This window comes from Mesoplodon densirostris, chromosome 2 (genome assembly GCF_025265405.1).
Source record: "Mesoplodon densirostris isolate mMesDen1 chromosome 2, mMesDen1 primary haplotype, whole genome shotgun sequence".
NCBI lineage: Eukaryota > Metazoa > Chordata > Mammalia > Artiodactyla > Ziphiidae > Mesoplodon > Mesoplodon densirostris.
The window spans coordinates 192,667,424-192,694,601 of NC_082662.1; the positions used below are offsets into that span (position 1 = coordinate 192,667,424).

General features: G+C 45.0%; 1 protein-coding gene across 9 annotated transcripts in view; it reads left to right on the plus strand.

Moving 5' to 3' along the window:
- The window catches only part of PPP1R12B (protein phosphatase 1 regulatory subunit 12B), a 199,641-nt gene that overhangs the window by 44,171 nt on the left and 128,292 nt on the right, over positions 1–27,178 (plus strand). For 8 of the 9 annotated variants that reach the window (XM_060091508.1, XM_060091509.1, XM_060091511.1 and 5 more), the window contains exons 2-8: positions 9,496–9,626; positions 14,955–15,073; positions 21,098–21,257; positions 22,408–22,552; positions 23,817–23,891; positions 25,616–25,695; positions 26,365–26,558. In XM_060091508.1, coding sequence (XP_059947491.1) covers positions 9,496–9,626; positions 14,955–15,073; positions 21,098–21,257; positions 22,408–22,552; positions 23,817–23,891; positions 25,616–25,695; positions 26,365–26,558 — 904 coding nt within the window. Of the gene's footprint in view, positions 1–9,495; positions 9,627–14,954; positions 15,074–21,097; positions 21,258–22,407; positions 22,553–23,816; positions 23,892–25,615; positions 25,696–26,364; positions 26,559–27,178 lie in introns of those variants that run through there. The other variant, XM_060091513.1, reaches the window with a different exon arrangement.

The window sequence follows — 27,178 nt, forward strand, 5'->3', positions numbered from 1 at the left end:
GCCCCTGGGAAGACATGACGGTAAGTGGTACGGACTAATATAGTAGTAGCTTTGCCTATGCAAAACTCTGGATGAAAAGGCTGGGAAAATAATAACTTCGTGTTTAATGTCTTCTTTTAGGAATAAAATGTGCTGTACTGATTTATACTTTGAGAGTCTGACCTTCCTGTAATTTCTTTGTGGCTTTTACTCCTTACCCAGCTCAGGTCCCAGAATTGCCTGCCTTCCTTTTTTTGAGGCTTACTTGACAGCGTGGAACATTGCCCGTGCCCTTGCTTTCAGACCGTACTCTTGTGGCTTGTGAAACACTTGTTTATGGGCACGGAGTGATCTGGAGTTAAATAGAAAAATCCCTCTTCATGGGACGGCAGTTTACATGCCAACTGGCAGCAGGGTGGACCTTGGGCTGCGGTTAGGACAGGTAGCCAAGCTGTGAGGGAGGTTTCTAATCTAGACTCATGCTAATAAACAGAGTGGTAACCCAGGCACTTTATTTAATTTAATTTAATTAATTTATTTATTTTTCGGTACGCAGGGCTCTCACTGCTGTGGCCTCTCCCGTTGCGGAGCATAGGCTTTGGACACGCAGGCTCAGCTCATGGGCCCAGCCGCTCTGCGGCACGTGGGATCCTCCCGGACAGGGGCACGAACCTGCGTCCCCTGCATCGGTAGGCGGACCCCAACCACTGTGCCACCAGGGAAGCCCCAGGCACTTTAAATGGGATCTTTGTGTTTTGCATTTAGTCTAGTCAGGAGTGACCAACTCACATCAACCAGTTGGCCACATTCCTCATATGAAATTATTGCAGAGCTAGACTAATGTCAGTTTACCTTGTATATGCTAAAGCAACGTCATTTTTAGGACAGGTATTAAAAATGTTCACACACACACACACACACACACACGCACACACACACACACACCCTTCCTTGTCGGGCCAGTGGTTAAGACTCCCCACACCCAATGCAGGGGGCACAGGTTTGATCCCTGGTTGGGGAGCTAAGATTCCGCATGCCACACAGCGCAGCCAGAAAAAAAAAAAAGTTCCATGGGCCAAGTGGTATCTTGAGCATGGCCCATGAATACCGTTTTGGGTGCCTCTAAATTGGTAGGTAGAAAACTTAGGTGGTTCCACAACTGAGTATATGACCTTAAATAATTCAGTTAACTTTTCTGATCTAGTTTCTGCATCTGTAGAATGCGAAGTCATAATGCTGACTGCTCCAGCGGCCACATTCCTTCCTTCCTTCTACAGCTTTGTTATAGTCTACTTTTCCCAAGGAACCTCTTTTGATCTAGTCTGTTAAGGTGAATCATTTCATGACTTGCTGTGCCTCAGCCCTTATGTGCACAATCTGTAAGAAGGTAATCTCTCCAAGGGCTTTCTTATTGCTCTACAAGTGTCAGGCTGATTTAGCCATACACACTCTTTTGACCTGAGAGGAACTCCTGCTTGGGATTTACCACAATTATTAGGCCTCATTTATTGTTCCTCCATTTTGGGATTATCAGTGAGTGACAGATAGAGACTTGGAGACTGGAACTATAAAACTTCTGTTTGAGAATAATCATGGGCTTTGAGGAGATGCAGCTTTCATTTTCTGGGCCCTTTCTTCATCTTCTTTCTTCTTCTTGACTTTTCAGAAACCTGCCTTGATGACAAAAGTTAGGTCAGCTGTATATAGCCTTTATAGTACAGAAGTTGCCAAGGTGATACCTGTAAGAGAACTTAATGGGATCTTCTTCATTTAAATGCACGGGGAAGGTTGAGGGAAACATTATTAGAAGGGTCAGGGCTGCGGCACTTTGAGGATGTTGTGTTAGAACCCAGAATGAACATATTTTTGAAATCTAAATACGGTCAACCCTTAGACAGTATAATTCTTGCTCTTAACTGAAGGAAGGTGTTCTCTGGCCCCAAGTTATGAACACTTACAGTCTGGGAATAATATGCCAGTTTATCGAGAACAAGAACCTTAGTGTACACTCCATGGAAAATTCTTTCCTTCTGATGTCTATGTTGGCTCTCTCTCGTGAAAGGCCTCAGATCTGTGTCCAGAGCCTGCCTGACCACTGAGTACATAATCAAATATAGTTCTCACCATCTGGGAGCCAAACTGTCTGTGCCAGTGGGGCTGTGAGTCTTTCACACAGAGCTAACAGTGGCTGGGTCACCTGTCTGTTGGAGCAGCCTGCTGTTATGATTCTCACTTAAGTAGTGGTTACACTGTATCACGGTCGGAATGGAAGGCTTGACTCAAGCACTGGGTCAGGTGGTATGAACTACAGTAAGGTAAAGCCTTCTCGTGCTGATCTGCTGATGGTTGAGATTTCCAAATGTACTGACTTCTCTATCACCTTGAATCTGTTCGTCTGAATTCTTGTCACACAGTGAGACTGCCCTGCTGTAGCAAGGGGACTTTGAGCTCAGACCCGCTGGATCCACAGCAGACTCACCATGAATGAGTGAGTCCGCTCACTCACTGCCCCCCGAGCTTCAGCTCTAGTCCTCGGCCAGAGCACCTGCAGCAGCATGCCTAACGCAAGCACTTGGTCAGCTCTTCCAGGGCAATTGCTCTTTGGGCTGAAAGTTGATTGAAAAACCTTCTGTTAAATGCAGCTGTATCTTAAGAAGTGGTATAATTAATTTTTTGACCAGCTTTCATCTGGCAAAGAAGGGTGATCCGCTGCTGTGACTTTTGTTAGTACCAAGGGGTGAGGACGTGGCAGGCTCTCTAGGTTCTGACTTCCTATTCCGTGCCAGTTGTATTAATTTCCTGCGGCTTCTGTAACAGATCACCAGGAACTTCATGGCTTAAAACAACAGAAATCTATTGTCTCACAGCTCTGGAGGCCAGAAGTCTGAAATCAGGGTGTTGATGGGACCACACTGCCTCTGGAGGCTCCAGGGCAGAGACCTGTTCTTTGCCTCTCCCAGCTCCTGGTGACGGTTGGCGTTCCTTGTGGCCGCATCACTCCAGTCTCTGTCCCCGTGGTCACACTGCCACCTCCTCTTCTGCCTTTGTCAGATCTCCCCCTGCCTGCCTGCCTGCCTGCCTGCCTACCTCTTAGTTGGACACTTGTCATTGGATTTAGGGTCTCACCTCAAGACCTTCACCTCATTACACCTGCAGAGACCCCTTTTCCAAGTCAGGTCACACTCTCCAGTTGCAGGGGTTAGGACATGGACGTATCTTTTTGGGGCCACCGTTCAACACACTGCATCAAAGGAACGGAGATCTGTGAACACAACAAAATGTATGGGAGGCATCAATATACAGCGTCCTCAGTCTAGCCCCAGCCCGTACTTGGATGTGCCGTGTGATGTTGGTGGGATTAGTCTGGAGAGAAGTCTGTGGTGAGTCCAGATAACCGAGAATCAACAGAATGTATAGAAAATGTGGCTTTCTGTGCATTTGGGCATTCGTCTTTTTATTCAACAAACACCTTTTGGTGTCCTACTAGGTGCCCAGTGCTGTTCTAGGTATTTGGGATATATCAGTGAGCAAAGAGCCGAAGATCCCTGCCCTTGTGGAATTTACATGCTAGCGTTGCTAGCAATGACTTGAGAATCTCATACAGGTGATTCAGGGTGTTTGGCTGGTAAGTATTTTTGTGAACAAAATTAAGCTCTTTGCTGTTATCTCCAAGCATTTAGGGTTTTCATCATAAAGTTGAAATTATATAATTTTGGGAATTATATAAATTTTGAGTTATATACACTATATGTAAATTATTATTATTGAACTGTACAAGTTTGGAAGCCTAAAGGACAGCATAGTTAAAGATATGGAATATGGGGATGTGTTACGAGCATCATCATCTCCCAGCACCTTTGTCAACCTGATTTGTTGAAATCAAGGCAAGCGTGGGCTGAAAAATCCAAACAGGTGGGCGTCCCGCTGCCCCAAGACCAGCGTCAGCATGTCCCCCGTGCTGGGGTGGACGGGACTTTGTTGGGGAGACGCCGTTCTGGGCCCGGGCAGGTAGTCTGAGCAGTGTCCCGAGACACGGCAGCAAGGTCAGTGCTTGGACCCGTGGCGCTTGGTGGCGGTGACGGTTGCAGGCTATTCTGGGAACGGAGGAGGCTTTGTTTTGCAAGGCCGCCTCTGCACTCCCAGATTACCTCTGGCACTGGTCAACCGTCAGCCTTAGCTGTAGAGAGAGCAGTATTAGGTACAGATGAGGGACTGTGGTACTCTTTCCCATTTTACTGGTAAAATCAAGGATTTTTCCTCGGAGGTAGCTTCTCATGGCCAGGGAACTGTGACATGCTGATTTTAGGAAGCTTTAAATTATTACCTGGCAATTTTTCTGATAGCTTTCTGGACTAATAATTAAATAATATCTCCTTTTCTCCAGGAGCTTAGAACAGGTTGTTACTTTAGTAATATTCTGCGTGTCTTTAGGGAAGGAAAATAGAAAGAAATGGACATAAGCCACAGCAGAACGAATAGGGTTAAATGCAAAGAAGAATTTTCCCAGTGGTGTCAAAAGTAACATCAGAAAGCTGTTTAGCCTTCCTTGCCGGTTCAAGAAAAGGAAAGACCCGTGTATGGGGAAGGCTCGCGCAGCCCTGTGTGGAGGCGCGGTGCTGGGGGCCCCGGCCCCGGACGCGGCTTTCGTAGATGGCGAGTCTGCTCCTCCTGCCGGCTTAGTCCCCGTGAGTCAGAAGCACAGCTGCAGACGGCGTGGGCAGCGGGCGTCTAAATTTAGTCACTGTTTAGTGGAGAAGGGTTTCAGGGACTGTGTGTCTCTCCTCCAGGACTTTAGTCATAGTCTTTCTTCTGGAGGGAAAAACAAAACAAAACCAAAAACAAAGAACAGAGGACGGTCACTCCAAGATATGTCCTGGGAGTGACTGTCCTACAAATTTGTTGACTGGTCTGCCCGACGACGATCCTCTTTAGTTAACTGTGGACATACTGCTTGTGTCCTGTGGCTCCTGACCTTAGGAACCCGCAGGATCCTGGGCCCTAGAGGGAATTTCCTGAAGTCAGATTAACAAACAGGCTCCCAAACCTTGCTTGATCAAAGACATTTGCAACCAAGCTGCCTTCCTCCCACGGGGCGCTGGAGCTGGAGGGCAGTGGTAGGTGAGGAGTAAGTACGACGTCAGCCTTCTCCTGGGGAAGTTGCTGCTGCTTGTTAAGACCACGGCTTGACAACAGCAGTGCCCCGCGCTCTGCCAAGGGCTCGTCTCCTTACACCCTCACTAAGGCCTGCGGGGTGGGCAGCGTTCCTGTGCTCCAGGTGAACCACTGGCGCTCAGGTCGTATTCTCGCTCAAGACTCTGCGCGCGGGCAGGGCTGGGGCACGAGCCCGGCTCCGCCTGGCCCCACAGCCGACGCTTCTCACAATCCACTGCCCTGCACTCTGTGGAGGGTGCTGGGAATCACCTAACAGTTATCCTGCTTTGTTTCCTCTGAAATGATTCTTTAGAGATTGATGCTTTGTCAGATTACATTGAAGATTAGGCCAGCTTTTTGTAGTTATTGTCTCGGACATCCTCACAGTGTCATTCTTATAAAAATACTGTATCAAGGATTCAAGATTCATAGACAGAAATTATGAAACTGAAAAGGAAGAGAACTAAAGTTATGATGGGTGAAGGAGATTAAGAAAAGGAAGGGAGATAAGTAAGAGGGGAGGAAAGAGAAAAGACAGGTTTTCTCCTGTTTGATACCTGGACTAGCTGGGGTTATTTTAGCCTCTGGAATTTGGATGCCATCATCTGCAAAGGGTGAAGAATCATCTTGAAAACACTGGCTTCCAAAATTCTGCCTAGTGGTGGTGTGGCCATTGGCTAAGTGTTCAGGCTGTTCTGTCAGAGCCAAATACATTTGCAGCCAAGCAAGGAGCAGTTGACCCAGCTGCTTAACACAGGGCAAGATGGCACATTTGACCTTCCTGACACAGAAGTTTATGACTACACGGGCAGAGAGTGTACTTAACCTCTAAAACACTTTCTTCTCCTTGGACTTCAGCACCTTTTTGAGAAGTGCCCTCGGACTTCCCTGGTGGTGCAGTGGTTAAGAATCCGCCTGCCAATACGGGGGAAGCGGTTCGATCCCTGGTCCAGGAAGATCCCACATGCTGTGGAGCAACTAAGCCCGTGCACCACAACTACTGAGCCTGCGCTCTAGAGCCCACGAGCCACAACTACTGAAGCCCGGGCACCTAGAGCTCGTGCTCCGCAACAAGAGAAGCCACCACAATAAGAAGCCCGCGCACCACAACGAAGAGTAACCACCACTTGACACGACTAGAGAAAGCCCACGCACGGCAGCGAAGATCCAACACAACCCAAAATAAATTAATTTAAAAAAATTTTTTTAAATGCCCTCTTCCATCCTCGCAGTTAAAGTATTAATAGTTTTTAGTGAGGTACTCTGCAAGGGGTTGGTTAAATCTTGCCCTGCGGGATTATAGACTGGCAGACATACAGTATATGAGAGATTTAGTGATAATCATAATTATGAAATAGTTTATAATGTTATGAATAGTTATGAAATACTTTACCTGGTAAAGAAGTATAAATGGGGAAAGCTTGTCAAAATTGATCAACCTAAGAAAACATCATAGAAGAAATGTAATTTTTGGAGCTGCTTGTTGAAAAAGAGACTGTCGTGAATACTGGCTATAAAAGTCGTCTGGCCTCAAAAGATCAGGTTGGAGGAATATATTATATGACATCAAATCAAATCTCGGTTGAGATGTTTAGCTAATCTCACTAATTGTAAAAAGAGTATCAAATGGTTTGGGGAAAATGAATAAAGATGTCATTTTGTAACCAAGTTTGCCTAATTAAATATCCTCTAGGTTGAATCAACCGCTTTTCATCCATCCTTTTTTTCTAAGCGGGATTGACACGAGGTTTATCTGGAGGGGTTTCCTGAAGTCCTCTTGGTAGGATAGGTGCTTCTTAAGTGTAGTAGTTACCTTCTGAATTCTGGCTTGAACTCTTCCCACAGTAATCTTTTGCTGTTTAAACTGTTGCTCATTATCACCATAAAATGTCCCTTGGTATATTTCACTGAAGACATCAATTCTCAAACTGTTTGATTTAAGGAATCCTGTACACTCTAAATCCTGTACACTCTATTCAGGACCCCAAAGAGCTTTTGTTCATAAGTATTATTATATATTACTGAAAAATCTTGAAAATATTATTAATTCATTTAAAATAGCAATAACCCATTACATGTTCATATAAACCACATTTTTTTTTTTTTTTTTTTTTGCGGTACGCGGGCCTCTCACTGTTGTGGCCTCTCCCATGGCAGAGCACAGGCTCCGGACGCGCAGGCTCAGCAGCCGTGGCTCACGGGCCTAGCCGCTCCATGGCATGTGGCATCTTCCCGGACCGGGGCACGAACCCGTGTCCCCTGCATCAGCAGACGGACTCTTAACCACTGCGCCACCAGGGAAGCCCTAAATCACATATTTTAATTGAAAAGAGCTATATACTTTCAAAAACAAAAGCAAAGTAAGAAAAGTCCATTGACATGGTGGCATGAGAAGAGTGGCATTGTTTTACATTTTTACAAATCTTTTAGTGTTTGCATTCAGTCTTGTGATACATTGTTTTGGTTAAAGTATATAAAGAACATCTGGCTTCACATGAATGTCTATTTGGAAAAGGGAGGAGTATTTTAATAGTCTGTCCAGACAATTATGGGCATTCTTCTTGGCACTATACTAAAACGCCAGGAAGTATATAGTAGTTTCTTAAATGTTAGTTGCAGTGTGGAATCTGAAACCATGTCAGTGGACTTTTCTTACTTTGAGATATTAAAATCCAGTGGTCTAACTTGTATTTTGAATGAATCTTTTACCCATGCATGATTTTCTCACACCATGCATCTGATTATGTGGAAAATATGGGTTCATTGAGTTATGCACATCTTCCAGATGTTAATACGTTTCAGTCTATAATATCAAAAGACCACATTTGTTGATGATCCTATTGACCACATCAGAAAACTGAGTATTAGGAAGCTGTCAAACTCATGGTAGTGGGTATGTTTCCCAAAATTCTGATTTTAATTGGATGGTCAAATTTTATCATTGGCAACAAATATTAGGTTTTTTTTCTTTGAAGTGACAGGCTCACCTTGTTCGTCTTCAAGTCTTAATCATCATAATTTACCTGTCGGTTGCTCTTTTGAGGAAAAATAGCATCTGTGGAAAAGCTGCTCGTCCATCTCGCAGCTCAAACAGATGCACAGGAGCTTTTTGCTTAGAGATGGCGCTGTGCTTTGTTACGTGGAGAAGGGCTTTATGTGTGCCTGCTGTTTTGTCACACAGAATATTAAGAACACTTACAGTTTAATAAAATTAATAATGTTTACTGCTTCATTAAGGTCATTCTTGAGTGACACTGGCCTTTTTTGGGTTTTGTTTTGCTTGAGAGCATGTGGCCAGGAAGAGTACAGTCAGCACCCGCACCCTCTGGTGCCTCCCTTGACTTGTGCAAAGTCTCCAGGAGTTCTCCCCACCATGGCTTTGCATTGTTAGTGCAAATGTCAACACAGCAGAAAAGGCAAATCATGTATTAATATCGTTATAAAAATCATTTTGACCCAGATAATTGTTTTTCAGCTAAAGCTTTAACCTGTTTTTTTTTTTTTTTTTTTGAAACGGAGGGGGTTAAGAGACAAGTTTTAGAAAGAGAAGTCTCATTTGTTTCTAGTCCTGAATTGTCTCAGCTGTTTTGGATCCACCTAAGCCTTGATGATGATCACTTTTATGGGTGTGGGCTTTTTGCCTCCTTTTACTCTGTAGATAGTCTAGATGGCCTTTGGGTCTTGGCACGCCTCACTGCTGTTTGTGACTGTTCCTTTTAGGCTTCTGGTAGCCCTGAAGCCTTTATTCAGAAAGCCTCTCTGCCTTCTCCTAATTGTTGCTGTGAGTTGGGCAGCTAAGGATGCCTAACCAACCACAACTGCAAACGTACTTTGCCATACTGTCTGCAGCTATTCAGAAGATACATGAAAAGAAGATACATTTCTTCTGTTTGAAGGATCACTGCACCCTTTCTCATCAAAGTGGGGATAGTTTAGCGACCCTAGAAGATAAACTGCAACTTCCCAGTGAGAAAGTTGCATTTGATCCTATGTGACTATTTTCCTTTAAAATTCATGGGCCAATCAGTGGTTCCTAACATCCCCCCTTTTCTTTATAATGACGAGGCAGCTCCACCCATTTAGAGTAAGTCACTCTCCTCGTTTAACCCTAACAGCACTATGAACAAGACTAAATGTCATTAGACCTGTTGCACAGCTGGGATACTGAGGTATGGGAAGAATTCAGGGATTTGCATCAGATCACAAAGCTGAGAAGTCACACTCTGGACACTTGCATCAGGGTGCAAGAAGTGGAAATTAATATTTCATCAGCGCTGCTGCATTGTCCGTGCCCGGAGCAGTGTCTGGCACGGTGTAGAACTCAGTAAGTGCTTGTTGAGTAAATGGATGGACTTCTCTTTTCAGGCTTGTATTGACGAAAATTTGGACATGGTGAAGTTTCTGGTGGAGAATGGAGCCAATGTAAACCAGCAAGACAACGAGGGCTGGACACCCCTCCACGCAGCAGCGTCCTGTGGCTACCTCAACATAGCAGAGTGAGTCTCTGTACTGGTGGGGTGCTTGTAGGATAGCCTTCGTTTCTCTTTCACTCTTAAGAATTTGAATTTCAGGGCCTCCCTGGTGGCGCAGTGGTTGGGAGTCCGCCTGCTGATGCAGGGGACACGGGTTCCTGCCCCGGTCCGGGAGGATCCCACATGCCGCGGAGCGGCTGGGCCCGTGAGCCATGGCCGCTGAGCCTGCGCATCCGGAGCCTGTGCTCCGCAACGGGAGAGGCCACAACAGTGAGAGGCCCCCTTACCGCAAAAAAAAAAAAAAAAAAGAATTTGAATTTCATAAATAGCAGTAATTTCTCTTTACTACAAATTATAAAAGCAGGAAATTGAATTATTTTTAAGGAATAATTGATACTGTGTTTTACATAGCTGCTAAATCTATAGTTTTTTTAGTTGAAATTTTGTGTTTGCTTCTATTTTCAGGTAATTCATATTTGTTGGGATATGCAGAGGTGGCTTCTGTTTGTTGCACTGTCTGGGTTGACTTTTTTTTTTTTTTTTTTTTGCAGTAGGCGAGCCTCTCACTGTTGTGGCCTCTCCCACTGCGGAGCACAGGCTCCGGATGTGCAGGCTCAGCGGCCATGGCTCACGGGCCCAGCCGCTCTGTGGCATGTGGGATCCTCCCAGACCGGGGCACAAACCCGCATCCCCTGCATCGGCAGGCGGACTCCCAACCACTGCGCCACCAGGGAAGCTCTGGGTTGACTTTTTGAGCGACTATAACTGGACACATGTAGGCAGGCCTAGAGAATTTTTTTGGACTTTTTTGTAAACCTGTTTTATTGTTTTGTTTTGTTTTGTTTTTTTTTTAAAAAGCAGTGCTTAATACAAATGAAGGTGGAGAATGCCTGGCTGCTGGTCACAGAATTCACATAGGTAATAGCAGAAGAGTGAGAGCCAAGCATCCGAGCAAAGGAAGGGTGGGAGGGGCACGCACCCTCCGCCCGGCCCTCATTGAGACCAGCCTCCAGCACAGCCGGGGCCCCTCCCTGGGCAGAAGAATCCCAACCACATAGTGTCTGGGCTGGAAGGGGCGCTAAGTAGATGTCTGTTGAATGAAGGAGTGGTCAGGGAGGTTATTTTTAAATAGAAAGAGACGTTGGCACTTAAAACATCTTTAAAATGAGGCAGTTGAGTGTATTCTAGATGAGGGTAAGTGTAGATTGCTAAGGTAAGTTCTCTAAATAAAATCATGATATGCTCTGGTCCTTTGAAGATCCAGTTGGCTTGTCTTAAGGCCCCTTTTAGTAGGATTAGAGCTCCGTTACATTTCTTCTGTTCAGCAAACAGCTCTGCAGAGGCCTGGGAATGGCCTCCCACAGAAACTACTTTGCCCGGGTGTCCTGGGGGAGGGTGCCCAGTGGGGGAGGTCAGACAACGGCAGGGTCAGAGCCAGAGAAAGATCAGGCCGAAGCACTGGTGTTGACTGGGCTTCTTGTTCTAAAAAGCGGGCGGCTGGACTGGCCCCACCGCCAGCAGGAGTCAGCAGTGCGGTTTTCTCCTGTCTCTGTTCTGGTTCCGTGAATCAGTCGCCTCCTCTCGCCGGGCTGCCCCTTCGCAGCGTCTCACGGGCGGGCTCTGATTCTCAGCCTAACCCATTCACCAACGTTCCGATGCCCAGGAGTTAAGGAGGCTTCCTCAGAGGTTTCCATTTTCACTTGAAAGCTGTATCTAAGAAACATTTATAGAACATGTTAGTCCCTCATCATTGATATTTGATTATTTGTTCAGGTGGCTTGTTTGTGATTTTGAGGTACCAAATCTCATTACATTCAAGGATTTCACTTTTCTCCATTGGACGGTAACAGGCAGAGCTCACACTTGGAATTAGGGCCCCTCGTGTTGGCGTAATCCACGGAGGCCCTTTTTTCTTCCTTTTGTGAAGCTGAGTACAGAGGATGATTGTAAATGCTTTTTCACAGTTGTTTCTTTATCTCATCTTTGTGGATGAACATAGTTCCTTTGGAAATAAGTTCACAATTTAAGTGTCTCTTGCCCAAATAAATATTACCTTGAGTGAAATGAATTGGTGAGAGTTACTGTTTCCTCATACAGGGCATTAGTAGTCAGACAGGAAAGTCTGGCCAGGAAAGCTGAGCTGGACCAGACCCCCTTGTGTGGTGGGGTGGCGGGAACGACCCTCCTTACCTTCTGCTGCGCGTCACCCTTAGCCAGTATCCACCTGACCATCCTTACATACTCGTCTGTGCAGCAGCATGTTCTGGACAACGAAAGAACCCCGTTGCTTATGCTACTCATTCTGGTTGGCTCACCTCAGGGCCTCTGAACAGTGTTTCAGATACGATTAGCATTTGATCATTTTGTCATTTTTCTTTTTGTATCTTAAAGACCTTAAACTCTATACTCTTATTCCTGGAATCATTAGAAACTCTAAATTTCGAGGGAGTGGAAACAAAGAAAAGGCAAACTGGCTTTCTAGGGAAGAATGTAAGTGCGTTCTGTTCCGTGTTCCATGATGACCTTTTTTTGTCTCATATTTGAACTCAGTGTGACATATTTTTTAAAAAGAGGTTTAGGGGCTCTTTATTACTGATTTGAGTTCAGGCTTATTGCTAGTTAGCGGGATGTTTTTCATTTCTATTACCAGTAAGTGTTTAACTTAGAAGCAGATTGACCCAAGGGTACAGCATTTAGTTTGGCTTTATAGTTTATTGGGGTGCTAATTTATTCTGAGTTTTTGAACACATTTTGTTTTCTTTCTTCCCCCCCCTTAGAATAGTAGCAAAAAGACCTTATATCAATGATGAGTTAAGAAGAATACAGAGGCTTTATTTTCTTTCGGTCTTTCTTGGCCGCACTGCACGTGGCTTGTGGGATCTTAGTTCCCCGACCAGGGATTGAACCCGTATCCTCGGCAGTGAGTCCTAACCACTGGACCACCAGGGAATTCCCACAGAGGCTTTATTTTCTAAAGGGCATATTTACGGAGCTAATGGGTATTTCTGAAGCCTCAAGGTAACTATAAAGATTCTCGGGAATAAAGTAAATATTACTTTTTACGGACTTCCCTGGTGGTCCAGTGGTTAAGACTCTGTGCTCCCAATGCAGGGGACCCAGGTTTGATCCCTGCTCAGGGAACTAAGATCCCACATGCTGCATGGTGCGGCCAAAGATAAAAAAAATAATAATAAATTAAAAAATCTTACCTCATAGGTTGATATTGATTCTTGTTCATGTAAAAGTGTTTTTCCTGTTTCCTTCTCACCCTTAAAATGGTTTAGGAAGGTAGCCTTACTTAAGAAGAATCTCTTTCTGAACCAGATTACTTTCTAGAAATGAGTCGTCTTGATCATGGGTCTAAGAACTTGTCAGAAAAGGGAAAAGCAGGGGCCTGTATGCCCAAGTGACATTGTGCCTGATCCAGTAAAGAATGGAATAGATGTCAGAGCAGAGTGGTTAAGATGTTTTATTTACTTCACGTACTATTTGTGGATTGCCAGGAGAAGAAAGAGCATATCAGACTTCATGACAGTGATAACCGTGAGGAAGACACAGCTGTTGTCCTGAAGTAGCTTTCAGCCTGGTGGGGCAGTTGCCTCAAGGTCCGTGTATGTCATGACAGAAGTGCAGACTCAGTGCTGGGGAGGACGGAGTTCAAGGAAGGAGAGGGAAGATGTGCTTGGTGAGGACAGGCAAAGGCATTGTCAGTGGACCTCGAAAGATATGGAAAGTTTCCAGCAGGGAAAGGAGAAGAGGAGGGTGTTTCATCGGTTGGGAGAAACGACTCAAGCTGTGGGAGAGTCTCAGCGACAGTGGGGTGTGTCTGGGGACAGTGAGGCGTTGAGTTTGATTGGAGTGGAGGGTACAGTTCCATCCAGAAAGCATTTATCGAGTGCTTACTGTGTATATTATTTGCATTTTGATTTTTCAGGGTTGGGGAGGTGAAGTTGAATGTCCTCTTTGTCCTGAAGGGGAGAAACCAAAAGAGAGGAGCTCTTGATTAGGGAAATGAGGGGCAACAGATGGACAGAGGACTGGGCGTCAGTACAATTAAGAAAACACATGGAGCAGGTTAGCCTTGGAGGAGAAAGAGTTTGTTTCCATCTGAGTCTGTGAGGGAAAGATGGCGAAAGCTGAAAATGAGATGAGTTCATATATGTGGAATCAATCTGTAAGTTAAAAACATTTATTGAAGCTCTGTTTATACTAGGTACTAGGCAATGAGAAAGCAAAAACGTGGTCTTGATGTAATCTTTGTTGATTCTCCTCTGCCTCCTTGAATACAGTGGCCATGCATTGATTATCCTCTTAAGATATTCTACAGTGTCTAAAATGTGGCACCTTTAAACGCAGGAGGGGACCAGTACATGCTTACTGAATTGTTGATTCGTTGAAGTTTAATTTAAACAATTTTTCTTTCTCCTTTAAATACTTATATTTGATAGAGCTCCCAGCATAATTGGGATTCTCACTTTCCCAAAAGTAACTTGATTTAGTGCCAAGGTGAACTAGACTTGAATTCAAAAGACTGGGGCATAACCTCTGCTATTTGCCCCCTAATAGTACCCACCTTGCCTACTTCATAAAATTGTTTAAGACTCATTATATAATTTTACGTAAAAGTACTTTGAAAATCAAAAAGGATCTATGTAAGGTATTAAAATTGTCAGACCTTTCTTCTTTAGGATCAAGTATTATATTTCAATATAGAATCTAATCATTTAGAACAGAACAATTTGTTCAGTAATTTAGTTTCTTCTTAGAGTGTAGATTTCATATATATGGCTGGTTGAAGGGAGAGAGAGTTCTATGGAGGCGTAATTTAGGCAGATTGATGAAAATTTTAATTCATCCTTTATTTTTCTGTTTTCATGCCCCAACACTACTTAATATACTCTTAATGTGGCATTGGGAAGGTTTCTGTGAGAATTACTTCTTTATTACATGTCTTCTGGGAACTCTCATTCTCAATATTACAGGTGTAGTAAGTCCTTCTGGGAGCCTGTGTTTGGACCCCAGGGATGGTGGGTGAGCTTTAGGGCTGCATGTCTTCCTTGTGATGTTTAGAAAGTCTCTTGCTGTCCACTGGGAATGAGAGGGTGGGGGTTAGGAACATGGGTGTGAAGGAAATTCCGCTTGTAGGCATTGTTCTTACCAAGAAACAGGGAAGCTTTTGATCCTAGTTATTGAAGGCTAGTGGAGTTAGAAATCAACAGTGGAATGCCTTATCTGGGACTACATGAAAAACTCCAGAACAGAGGCCGTGCTCTGCATTGAACCCCAGGGATAGGAGTGTAAGCTGATGTTAGACTGGAGAGAGAACCTTGATTCTGGACCTTGTCTGCACAGGTATTTCATTAACCATGGAGCCAGCGTGGGTGTTGTGAACAGTGAAGGGGAAGTCCCCTCTGACCTCGCAGAGGAGCCTGCCATGAAGGATCTTCTTCTGCAGCAAGTGAAGAAGCAAGGTAAGCTAGGGGGTAGGTGAGGCTCTGCTGTGCAGGGCCGTGTGCTGTAGTGTGATAGGAAGGTTGGGTCTACCCGCACAGCGTTAGTCATCATCACCCACATCACATACCCTCTTAATACTCACACAAGAATAGGCCCGATGCCAAAAGGAGGGCCAGTCCTTCCTTGTTTTTGCCATTCTGGGGCTGTGTACCCATGGTGCAGTTAGGCGACCTGACTGTTCTTTGATGATTCATGTTAGACTGAGGAGGGGCATGAGCGTGTCTTACTCTGTGTACACAGTGTGGACTTTGCTTCACACTGTGAAGTCTAAAGAAAGGATGAGATACAGTGTCCCTTTGAGTACTGGCCAAATTCTGTTTATGACTTTGCATCTTTTCTCTTGATGAGAGCTGAAAGTGGTCCTGGTTGAGGTATTTTTTACAACCTCTGAAATGATCTTTAACCATACTAATCATGAAAATTATTCTGGTAGTTTGTCACGGTAAGGAAGCTAACTTAGAAGAATAAACTCTGAAAGAACTTGTTTTATATTTTCAGAAGAATCCATTTCAGAGAATAGGTCAGGATTCTGCTACTGGAGGTCTTTGGGTTCTTTTAGTTAAAAAGGTTGCAAATAACACTCATTAGATAGCAGGGAGGACAGGTCTTAGGGCGTTTGCTAGAGCCACCACAAAATTGTGTGGACATGGTTTATAGTGATGTGTAGTCTTTCTGTTAAACCACTTTACCCACAATCTGCAGTTCAGTCCAAAAGATTTCTCTCCAGTGACCTTTTCTGACATGATGCTTTAGAACAGTCAGGGCCAGTCCTGGCCATATCCATTTGCTCACATGTTATCCAAAGCTGCATTTGCACTCCTACAGCAGAGCTGAATAGCTGTGACAGACCAAATGGCCTGCAACGCTAAAAACATTTAATATCTGGCCTTAGATAGAAAGTATGCTGACCCCTGCCTTAAAATAATGATGTTCTAGGGCAGAAAATACTTGTATGAATACTGTGTATAGTTTCTGTGTCCTATTGAATTGAAGAACTTTATGCCTAATTTACCATCAAGTCCCACTCAGCCTTATCTCCTCAGATTGGTGTTACAATTTACAAATGACTTTTTAAAAATAAACTGGATTTTTAATAGTAGTTTTGATTTTAATTTCTGACTCATTAAGGAGTATACTCTGTTGGAAGAGGCATTCATATGTATGCTTACCTTTGCAGCACTGTTAACTCTTTGTGTGTGGAATTCTGGTCTGTTCCAGATCAGTTACCCCTTTCAGTTCATCGAGAGGATGTAATAATTGTGAATACAATACATGTGCACCCAGCATCGGAACACCTAAACATATTAAGCAGATACTGACAGAGCTGAAGGGGGAAATAAACAATAATACAATGATAGTATCCTGCTTTCAACAATGGATAGATCGTCCAGGCAGAAAATCAACAAAGAAACGCTGGACTTAAACTATCCTTTAGACCAAATGGACCGAGTAGACATACAGAACATTCCATCCAACAGCAGAACAAACACCCTTGCCAAGTGCGCGCAGAACATTCTCCAGGATAGGTCATATGACAGGCCACAATACACGTCTTGGCAAATTTAAGAAGACTGAAATTATACCAAGTATATTTTCTGACCACAGTGTTATGAAACTAGAAATCAATAGCAGGAGGAAAACTGGAAAATTCACAGACTGTGGAGATTAAATAGCATGCTACTGAACAACCAGTGGGTCAAAGAAGAAATCAAAAGAAAAATCCAAAAATATCTTGAAACAAAGGAAAATGAAACACAACATACCAAAACTTGTGGGAGGTAGCAAAAGCAGTTCCAGGAGGGAAGTTTATAGCGATAAATGCATGGAAAAAAGAAAGATCTCAAATAACCTAACTTTACACCTCTAGGAACTAGAAAAAGAAGGACAAGCTAAGCCCAAAGTTCACAGAAGGAAGAAAATAACAAAGATCAGAGCAGAAATAATTGAAATAAGAGACCAGAGAAACAATAGAAAATATGAATGAAACGAAGAGCTTTTATATTTTTTGAAAAAATAAACAAATTGACAAACCTTTAGCTAGACTAAGAGAAAGACAGAAGACTCAAATAGATAAAACGAGAAATGAAGAAGACATTACAACAGATACCATAGAAATACACAGGATCATGAGAGATTACTGTGAACAATTGTGTGCAAACAAATTGGATAACCTAGAAGAAACGGGTAAATCCTCAGAAATATGCAACTTACCAAGACTGAATCAGGAAGAAATAGAAAATCTGAATGGATCAATAACAAATAAGGAGATTGAATCAGTAATCAAACAACAAGAAAAACCCAGGACCAGATGGTTTCCATGGTGAATACTACCAAACATTTAAAGAAGAATTAATACCAGTCCTTCTCAAACTCTTCCCCAAAAACTGAAATGGAAAGAACACTTTCAAACTCTTTACAAGACCAGCATTACCCTGATAACAAAGCCAGATAGGTACACTACAGGAAAAGAAAACTCTAGGCCAATATTCCCAATGAATATAGATGCAGAGATTCTCAACACAATATTAGCAACCTGAATTTAGCAGCACAATAAAAGGATCACACACCATGATCAAATGGGATTTATCCCTGGGATGTAGGGATGGCTCAACATATGCAAATCTATAAAAGTGATATACCAATTAGTAGAATGAAAGATAAAAATTATATGATCATCTCAACAGATGCAGGAAAAGCATTTGACAAAATACAACATCCTTTCGTGATAAAAATTCTCAACAAACTGATTGTAGGAGGAATGTCCCTCAACATAATAAAGGCCATATGTGACAAGCCCACAGTTAACATTATACTCAGTGGTGAAAGGTTGAAAGCTTTTCCTCTAAGATCAGGAATAAGACAAGGGTGCCCACTCTCACCACTCCTATTCAACATAGTACTGGAAGTCCTATCCAGGCAAGAAAAAGAAATAAAAGGCATCCAAATCAGAAAGGAAGGAGTAAAATTGTTTTTGTTTACAGATGATATGATCTCATGTATAGAAAATCCTAAAGACTCAAACAAAACACTGTTAGAATTAATCAACAAATTTGGGAAAGTTGTAGAATGCAAAATCAGTATACAGAAATCAGTTGCGTTTCTATACAATAATGACAACCTATCTGAAAAAGAAGTAAAAAATACATTCCCATTTACAGTGGCATCAAAAACAATAAAATACCTAGGAATAAATTTAAGGAGGTGAAAGGTCTGTATGCTGAAAACTGTAAGACTCTGATGAAAGAAACGGAAGAAGACACAAATGGAAAGATATCCTATGTTCATGGATTGGAAGAATTAATATGGTTAAAACATTCATACAACCCAAAGCCATATATAGATTCAATGAAATTTCTATCAAAATTCCAGTGGCATTTTTCGCAGAAATAGAAAAAACAATCCTAAAACTTGGTACTACAAAAGACCCTGAATAGCCAAAGAAAGAAGGCAAAACTGGAGGCATCACATTTCCTGATTACAGACTATGGTAATCAAAACAGTATGGTACTGGCAGAAAAGTAGACACATAGACCAATGGAACAGACTGCAGAGCCCAGAAACAAACCCTCACATATACGGTCAACTAATATTTGAACAAGAAAGCTAGGAAGACTCAATGGGAAAAAGATAGTCTCTTCAATAAATGGTGTTGGGAAAACTGGATAATCACATGCAGAAGAAGGACATTGGACCCGTATTTTCATGCTCACAAAAATTAACCCAAAATGGAGTCAAGTAAGTCCTGAAACTATGAAACTCCTATGAGAAAACCTTCTTGATGTTGGTCTTGATAATGATTTTTTTAGATATTACACCAAAAGCACAAGGAGCAAAAGCACAAATAAATAAGTGGCTCTACATCAAACTAAAAAACTTCTGCACAGCCAAAGAAACAGTCAACACAATGAACAGGCAGCCTGTGGCATGGGAGAAAATATTTGCAAGTCACATATCTGATAAGAGGTCAATATCCAAAATATATAGGGAACTCATACAACTCAATAGCAAAAAACCAAACAATCCAATTAAAAAAGCAGAAGAGCTGAATAGAAAATTTTCCAAAGAAGACATACATTTAGTGGCCAACAGGCACATGAAAAGATGCCCAACGTCACTAATCATCAGAGAGGTCCACCTCAAAACCCTATTGAGCTATCACCTCACACCTGTTAGAATGGCTATTATCCAAAAGACAAGAAATAACAAGTGTTGGCGAGGGTGTGGGAAAAGCGAGCCCTCCCACACTGCTGGTGGGAATGTAAATCGGTGCAGCCACTGTGGAAAACTGTATGGAGGGTCCTTAAAAAATTAAGAATAGAACTACCATATGATCCAGCAATTCCACTTCTGAGTGTATATCCAAAGGAAATGAAATCAGAATTTCAAAGAGATATGTGCACTCCCGTGTTCAATGCAGCATTATTCACGGTAGCCGAGATAGGAAACAACCTGAGTGTCAGTGTACGCGTGAATGGATGAAGAAGATGCGGTATGTGTGTATATATCTGTTTATACTGTAGCTAATAGAATAGTATTCAGCCACGAGAAAGAAGGAGGTCCTGCCGTATGCGATAACATGCACGGGCCTTGAGGGCATCATGCTAAGTGAAATAAGTCGGACAGAGAGAGACAGATACTGTATGATATTGCTGGTACGTGGAATCTAAAAATGCAGAACTGATAGAAACAGAGAGCAGAATGGTGGTTTGCAAGGGCTGGGGAGTGGGGGAGATGTTGGTCAAAGGGCACAAACTTCCGGTTATAAGATGAACAGGTTCTGGGGATCCAATGTACAGCAGGTGACCATCATTAACAATACTGTATTATATACTGGAAAGTTGCTAAGAGATCTTAAATGTTCTCACCACAAAAAAGAAATGGTAATTATGTGAGGTGATGGAGGTATTTAATAACTGCTGTGGTAATCATGCAATATATAGGTGTTGTACACCTTTAACTTATACAAAGCTGTATGTCAATTAAATCTCAATAAAGCTGTAAAAAAAAAAAAGAAATAAAATAAATCAGTTACCTCTTCCCCCCATCCGTCTCCTCAAATCAGACAGATAATCCTCAGGTAGTTCCCAGGGTCTCATTCAAGAATCGAGAGGGAGGGGAGCAGACCATGCACAGGTAAAGCCTGCCAACGAGTGTGAGTCTCCTGGGCGGGTGTGTTTGTCCTAGGAACAGGTCATTATTTTGTGCAACAGGGGATCCCCAACCCCAGCTCCTTTTCACTGACACAGAGGTTGGAGAGTTGTTGGCTAAAGGGAGGCACCCTGGGATTTCCTCCGTAATGTTTTAACCTGCATTCCCTTGGAAGTTTCACTGTGCGTCAGCTACTCCCGGCTCTAGGGCATATAGCTTCAGTCAGTGTATTTCCCTACACAGGGAGATGAACTTCAGAGGTAGTTAATTTTTTAAAGTATGTTATACCTGAAACTAAGATTTTTGATACCAGTCCTAAGGTGTAGTGAGTGGAAAAGAGGAACAGACGGGCACCTAGGATATCAGCGTTCTGGTGGCAGCCCTGAGGCGTCCTGGGGCCTCGAGTGAGGCCCCCGACCTTTGTATGTTTATTTCCTCATCTGTTAAGTGGGGATAGCAGTATCTATTGTATTTACCTCAAAGGATTGTGGGGAAACTAAAATGTATAACAGGTAAAAGGTCTTTGAAATGTGTACTTTGTACAAACACTATAATATAAAATAAAATCCCCTTTGGTTTTTATGTTCTTAAAATTGAAAACACTGTTAAGTATGGTCCCTTAATGAATCTGCCGTCAAGTACTATTTAACCTCGTGATTTAACCCTGGTAAAACTACTGATAAGTCTGTAAAAGTCATGGCTCTTCTAAATGAAGATAAATCTGAAGACTGCCCCCCTTGATGACTAAACTGCCGTTAGTGGTTGTATTTAGGAGGTGTTTTGAATCTGAGGGACCTTTGGTGATGCTGGCGGTCTGGATCTGGTTTTTGCAGGGGTCGATCTCGAGCAGTCGAGGAAGGCAGAGGAACAGCAGATGCTGCAGGACGCCCGCCAGTGGCTCAACAGCGGGAAGATACAGGATGTGAGGCAGGCGCGCTCAGGGGCCACTGCCCTCCATGTGGCTGCCGCCAAGGGCTACTCTGAGGTCCTCAGGTAACGTCCGCGCACGTGGTCTGGGCTGCACAGACTGGGAGGAGAGGAGTTGGTGTGGATGCGGGATGGATTGGGTCTTCAGCTGGGCCGCGTTTCTTTGCTGCTTCCCTCCTGGGCCACGCAGTCTCTCCTCCTGCGTCTGCTGGTACTCTTCACCTCCCTCCTCCCGCCACACCGCCCTCTAGCTTCTCCTGAGGGGTCCGATGTGAGGCCGCGTTGAGCTGGACTGGCCTGAAGGGGACCTTGCGTGGCCGCCTCCAGCCCCACAGTTCATCGTTAGCACCCCTGGCACCTCCCCTTCTGGCGACACGCAGCACAGAGCAGACTCGCCGTCCTTTTGGTCCTCTCTGACTCGTTAGGTTAATGACACAGGTCTCGGGCGTGCAGCATCCAGCTGGAGCGGGAGGACTCTGGACTCTCCTCTGCCTGCTCCCCTTTCCCTTCACGTCCTTCCCCGCTTTCGTGGCTCTGCTCCTGGGCCCGCCCAGTGCCTGGGCTGCTGGTGGCACCGCGTGTGCCTTGCCGCCAGACGCTTTCACCGCCTCGTGCTCCACCCAGTATGAGCCTCCTGGTCTGTGTGGTGAGTGTCGGAGCACCTCTCTGCCTGGGAGCATGCTCACGTGCTCGTTTCTTGGACGGCGTCTGGAGGCCCACGACGTAGGCCGCCTGCGTCCGCCCGGTGCCGCCAGGGCCTCAGGAGTCACGCTGTCCTCCACGCACACGGCTGGGCTGTAGCCTTAGCGCTAGCGAACGGCCCCTGCACGTACTCCCGTGGGGTCGGAGGTGCGAGCGTGGTGTCCGGGGAAGACCAGCCAGAGAGCTAGTGAGGGAGTGAGAGAATCAGGTGCCCGACAGCCCCTTCCTGCGCTGGAAAGCTGACAGCACCCCCCGACGGAGCTGAGCTAGGCGCCGGCTGGCCTCAGGTGCCTGCGTGGTGGGACATGGGTGTGCCAGGGAGCACCGCGGCCTCTGGCCGAGGGTGGTTGAAGCTTACCCGTGGTGGCTCTCAGGCAGTAGCTGGCGCCGAGCTGGGCCTTAGAGGCCAGGTGGCGGCGCAGGGCAGGGCCTGAAACGCCAGCTGGGTGGCCGCCGGTGTGGCACGGAGCTCTGCCACCGAGCACGTAATGGCTGGTTTGGGGTTTCTCCTCAGACTTTTGACTCAGGCTGGCTATGAGCTCAATGTCCAGGACCGCGACGGCTGGACCCCGCTCCATGCCGCCGCACACTGGGGGGTGAAGGAGGCGTGCTCCATCCTGGCAGAAGCCCTCTGTGACATGGACATCAGGAGCAAACTGGTTAGTGAGCGTCACCCTCTAACGGGGCTCGGGAACAAAAGGCTTCAAGTCCCTGCTAAGTGACCAACCAGGCTTGCTGTCCTGGCTTGGGCATCCCTGGTAGCTGTAGTTCTGCTTCCCGCCCCGTTATCCACGCAGACACGTTGGCTTTGTAAAATAAAGCTCCACTGAGCCGGTCTGCTGATTCTGTTTATGCTGAAGCCCCTAAAGCAAACACACAGGGAAAGAAAAAAGATATTTTCCCCCTTAGCAGAAATGAGCAGTGGGGAAGCCCAAGGCCACTATCTGTGGTGAACTGTGAAATACTTTGCTTTTACTTCTAATTCAAAGACTTAATAGCTGAGCCCTAGTCACATCCAGTTGTTAAAAAAACGTTATAGGGCTTGCCTGGTGGCGCAGTGGTTGAGAGTCTGCCTGCCGATGCAGGGGACGCGGGTTCGTGCCCCGGTTCGGGAAGATCCCACATGCCGCGGAGCGGCTGGGCCCGTGAGCCATGGCCGCTGAGCCTGCGCGTCCCTAGCCTGTGCTCCACAGCGGGAGAGGCCACAACAGTGAGAGGCCCACGTACTGCAAAAAAAAAAAAAAAAAAAAAAACAACGTTATAATGATGAGATCCTGCAGTTTGGCTGAAAGTCGTCTTATTCAGCCGCACTTCAAGCAATACAGAAGTCCTGCAACTTCTATCCCTACATCTACCGATTTTCTAGGAATCCAGAGACATGGCTTTTTACTTAGTAGATGTTCTTATCTACTACCTCTCATCTCTCCTGACCCAGGGTTCATTCTCACATTATGGGTTAGGGTCCTTAACTGTGCTGTTTCCTAAGAGATAACCCTTCTCTCACTTAAAGGGAGATGATTCCTGTGACTTAGTCTTTAGTGCACCCGTGCCCTGGACCTCCTTCTGAGGCTTCTAAGAGCCCTTTGTTGAATTTATCATAGCAATTAAGAGCATTTTAGAATAGCTACAAGTAGAGATTTCAATTGATCATTTGCCAAGAGGCAATAAACATTAGAAATAATGTGGTGATTTCCTTCATACAGCTTTACAAAATATAAAGCCCTGTATTTTAGGGTTTGCTGTTTCTTGTTGTGTTTCCTCTGTGATAGATGAAGGTATTACCATGGTGTCGAGTAGACTAGTCAGTGAAGCAGCTATCACTGGAGTCAGAGGCATACAGTGGACATCCACTAGTTCTCTGATGAAGTCCCGTGATCGCTGCGTCTGCTTCCAATTGGTCATGGCGCCCCTTTTCTCTGCCAGGGCCAGACACCGTTTGATGTGGCTGACGAGGGCCTCGTGGAGCACCTGGAGATGCTGCAGAAGAAGCAGAGCGTGGTGAGTCTGGGGGGACAGTCCACGCCACAGGCCACACCAGCTGTAGTTTGTCTGCTGCGAGTGGAGTTGGATGTCCCTGCATTCCAGCAATGATAGTGGTTCCCTCCAGGAATATCCACAGTCTGTTAGAAAAAAAATAGCCCCGAAACTGTTGTTGCTAAAGCTCGCTTGTTATCTGCTCATTATCTTAGAGCCTTCCAGCAGGTGAAAGGCAAACATGACGACAACGGCGACTCTAGTTACCCCTGAGCTCTAGAAAATGGGCATATGGTGTGTTCAAGTCAGAATTTTTTGCAAATAGGGGTAGAGGACACCTCGTAACTTTTCCTTATTGACTGAAAGGACTTCTTTGTTGAAAGAAAATTGATTACAGGGAGGGATGTATTTCTTAAAAAGCAAACAAACCCACAAAAACTAAAACGTTTGGCATTGGACAGTGCTTGGTCAGTGGTTCGTATTTATTCCATTCATCAAATATCCAAAATTCGGTCCGCTTCTCCCTCTTCTTCTAGAACTTTGATGGTTTGGTTGTCTGTGCCCTTCTGCTTAGTGCAGCCCAGGAGGACCATGTAAGCATGGTACCCACGTCCAGACTGCAGGGTGGAAAACCCTGCCAGTACTCGAGTGACCAGGGAGTGACTCACACTCTGCCTGAGAGAGGGAGGAGTACTTAGGTGCGGAGGATAAAGTCAGTCACATTAGGGGCTCGAGAATCTCCTGTTGAAGCAGAGTGGGACAGGAGAAACCATGTGCTTTCCTTGTGCTTTCCTTTGCGTGGGCTGTGGCTCAGGGCACATGGGCTCAAGTGCAGGAGAATGTGAGAAGCTGAGAGCAGTTCTGAATGAAAGACCCGTGTGGTTCAGTGACGGGACAGATCAGCTGTCCTGCCCTCCCCTGTGCTCAGCACCGTCTGGACTGGGAAGTGGAGACGCTCATTTCTTCAGGGCTGGCTGGGAAAGCTGCAGACCCAGAGCGCAGACGCAGCTTGCGGTTCAGTTGTCTCCTCTGATGAGCAGCTGGAATCTATTTCTGAGCGGCAGCAGCCTTCCTGATATAAGATTATCATTTGCATGGTTAGGTGTTTGTTGTTTTTTAAATTTTTTATTCTGAAATAATTTTTAAGCTTACAGAGACGTTGTGGAAATAGTAGCGAGTTCTCGTGTATCCTTCACCCAGCATGGTTCGGTCTTCGAACATGAGGAGTATCCTCACTAAATAACATTTCTGTGCTACTGGGAATGGTGCCTGCCTTTGCCCCCTGCATAACTTTGGGGTCCAGGGATTTAAGTACATTTTGTCTAGAGCATGTGTCTAAGTACCGGACAGTTTTTTCCAAGGGCTTATTTCCCATTTGGCACCTGCTTCTTCTTTAGAACCATTGCCAACTTAATTCAGTATATGGATCCTAAAGAGTTCTTTCAGGTACTCCTGGCGTTTGATCCTGTACACCTAGGTTTTTTGGGACAATGGGGTTTGGATATTTGATGGGGCAGTTTTCACTGAAGCTCTAATGCTGTGGATTTCCTCTTCTCATTGAATGAGCATCTTTCTCTGTCATTGTCTTCCACAGAGACCAGCACACAGCTGATGTGTTTCCCTTCTCCCCAGTCTCTCCTCTCCTTTGGTGTTGGTCCAGTAACAGGGCCATTTTAGTTTTTCTCATGGCTGCTGATTTTTTACCAATAGTCAACGTCTTCCCTTTTTTCTGTTTTCTCGATTTCCAGCTTCGAAGTGAAAAAGAGACACGGAATAAGCTCATTGAGTCAGACCTGAACAGCAAGTTGCACGGTAGACTCTTTAAGAAGTAAGATATTTGGGTTTGAGAAATGTGATGAGCCCTGCTGAGTGTGACACGTTTAGCTTGAGAATTTATACAGTGAAGAGACCCCGTGTTTGTAGCCAAATGATCTTTAAACATGTGGGAATGTTTGAGGGGCAAGGAGGTGAGTGGCATTGACTTGTGGGGGGCGACACTGAGAGTGGGTGGGCGTGTTTTAAATTTGTGAATTAACGGAGACTGTGTGCATTGCTTTCTTCCCAGCGTAAGGGTTCTTAGTCCCAACTGCTTCCCTAACTAGAAGGTCTGAGCTCAGGGGCCGTGTCTGTTGTGTTTGCACCATACTGTTGCCTAGCATGGTCCTGGCGTGTGAGAAGCACTCAGTAAACATTTGTTAAATGATTTGTAAAAATATTTACCTGCTCACTCATCATGAAGATGCATAGCCCTCCTTGTTCCTTGTGTTAAACAGGCTGGACCTTCTTCCATCACACTCGCAAATCAAGTACTAACCCTTAGTCAGCAGAAAACCCAGGATTCAGAAGAACACGGATGTAAAGCAGGATTTGAATATGTTTCTGTTACTGCTTCCACACAGAGCTTCACAGACTTGTCCTTCTCGTTCCGGATCCCCGGTGAGCGTAGGAAATGGCGTGTCCTTTCTGAATTACGCTCAAATTGTCATCTTTAATTTAGCAAAGAGAAGATGCTCTATGAGGAGGAGACACCGAAGCCCCAAGAAGTGGAGGATGAAAGCAAAGCATCCAGCAGCTCCAGTTCAGACGAGGACGAAGGTGAAGACGAGGCTTCTGAGTCAGAAACCGAGAAGGAGGCGGGTGATGCCGAGCCCCCCTGTCTCCAGAGCACCGGGGGTCGCTGCTTGTCACAAGGCAGGTGATGCCAGGGCCCTCAGGTGGAACCGATTCCCTAAACAGAACCTCCAAGTCTTTTTCTTTTTCCTTCCCATTATGTGAAGCTCCTTCAATTCCTGATTTGGGGATTGAAGGAGGAACAAAATCATATTTACCTTTATGACTCTTATTGATGATATACATCATATGGGGCTTCTTAAGTTTGTTACATGGCGAGACCGGAACCCCAGCGGTGAGAGCTGGGCACTGAGCATGCTCAGAGTGCCAGGCTGTACGTTAGCCTGGGGTTTTGATACACAGCAAGGCAAACGCTTAGAAAAGAGACATGGGGGTTTTGCTGAGTAGAGGTTCCCCTGCCGCAGAGTAGTTCTCATGGATAATTGGGAGCTCGTGATAAACTAAGAGTTCACCTGCCCGTGTCCTGCAGTCAGCGGCATGTTATTTCTCCAGACTGGTGTCCACGAGAAGAGGACCAAGTTAGGGGGAGGAGTCCATATTCAGTTTATGTCAGTAGTAGAGTCTGTGTTTCCCTCTGAACTCTGCCCTAGCCGGCTGCCCATCGCGAAGATGCTCAGCTCTTTCTGTTTCCCGGCCCCGGCTCCTGTAAAGTGGGTCTGCCTTGACTGACACGGTTTCTC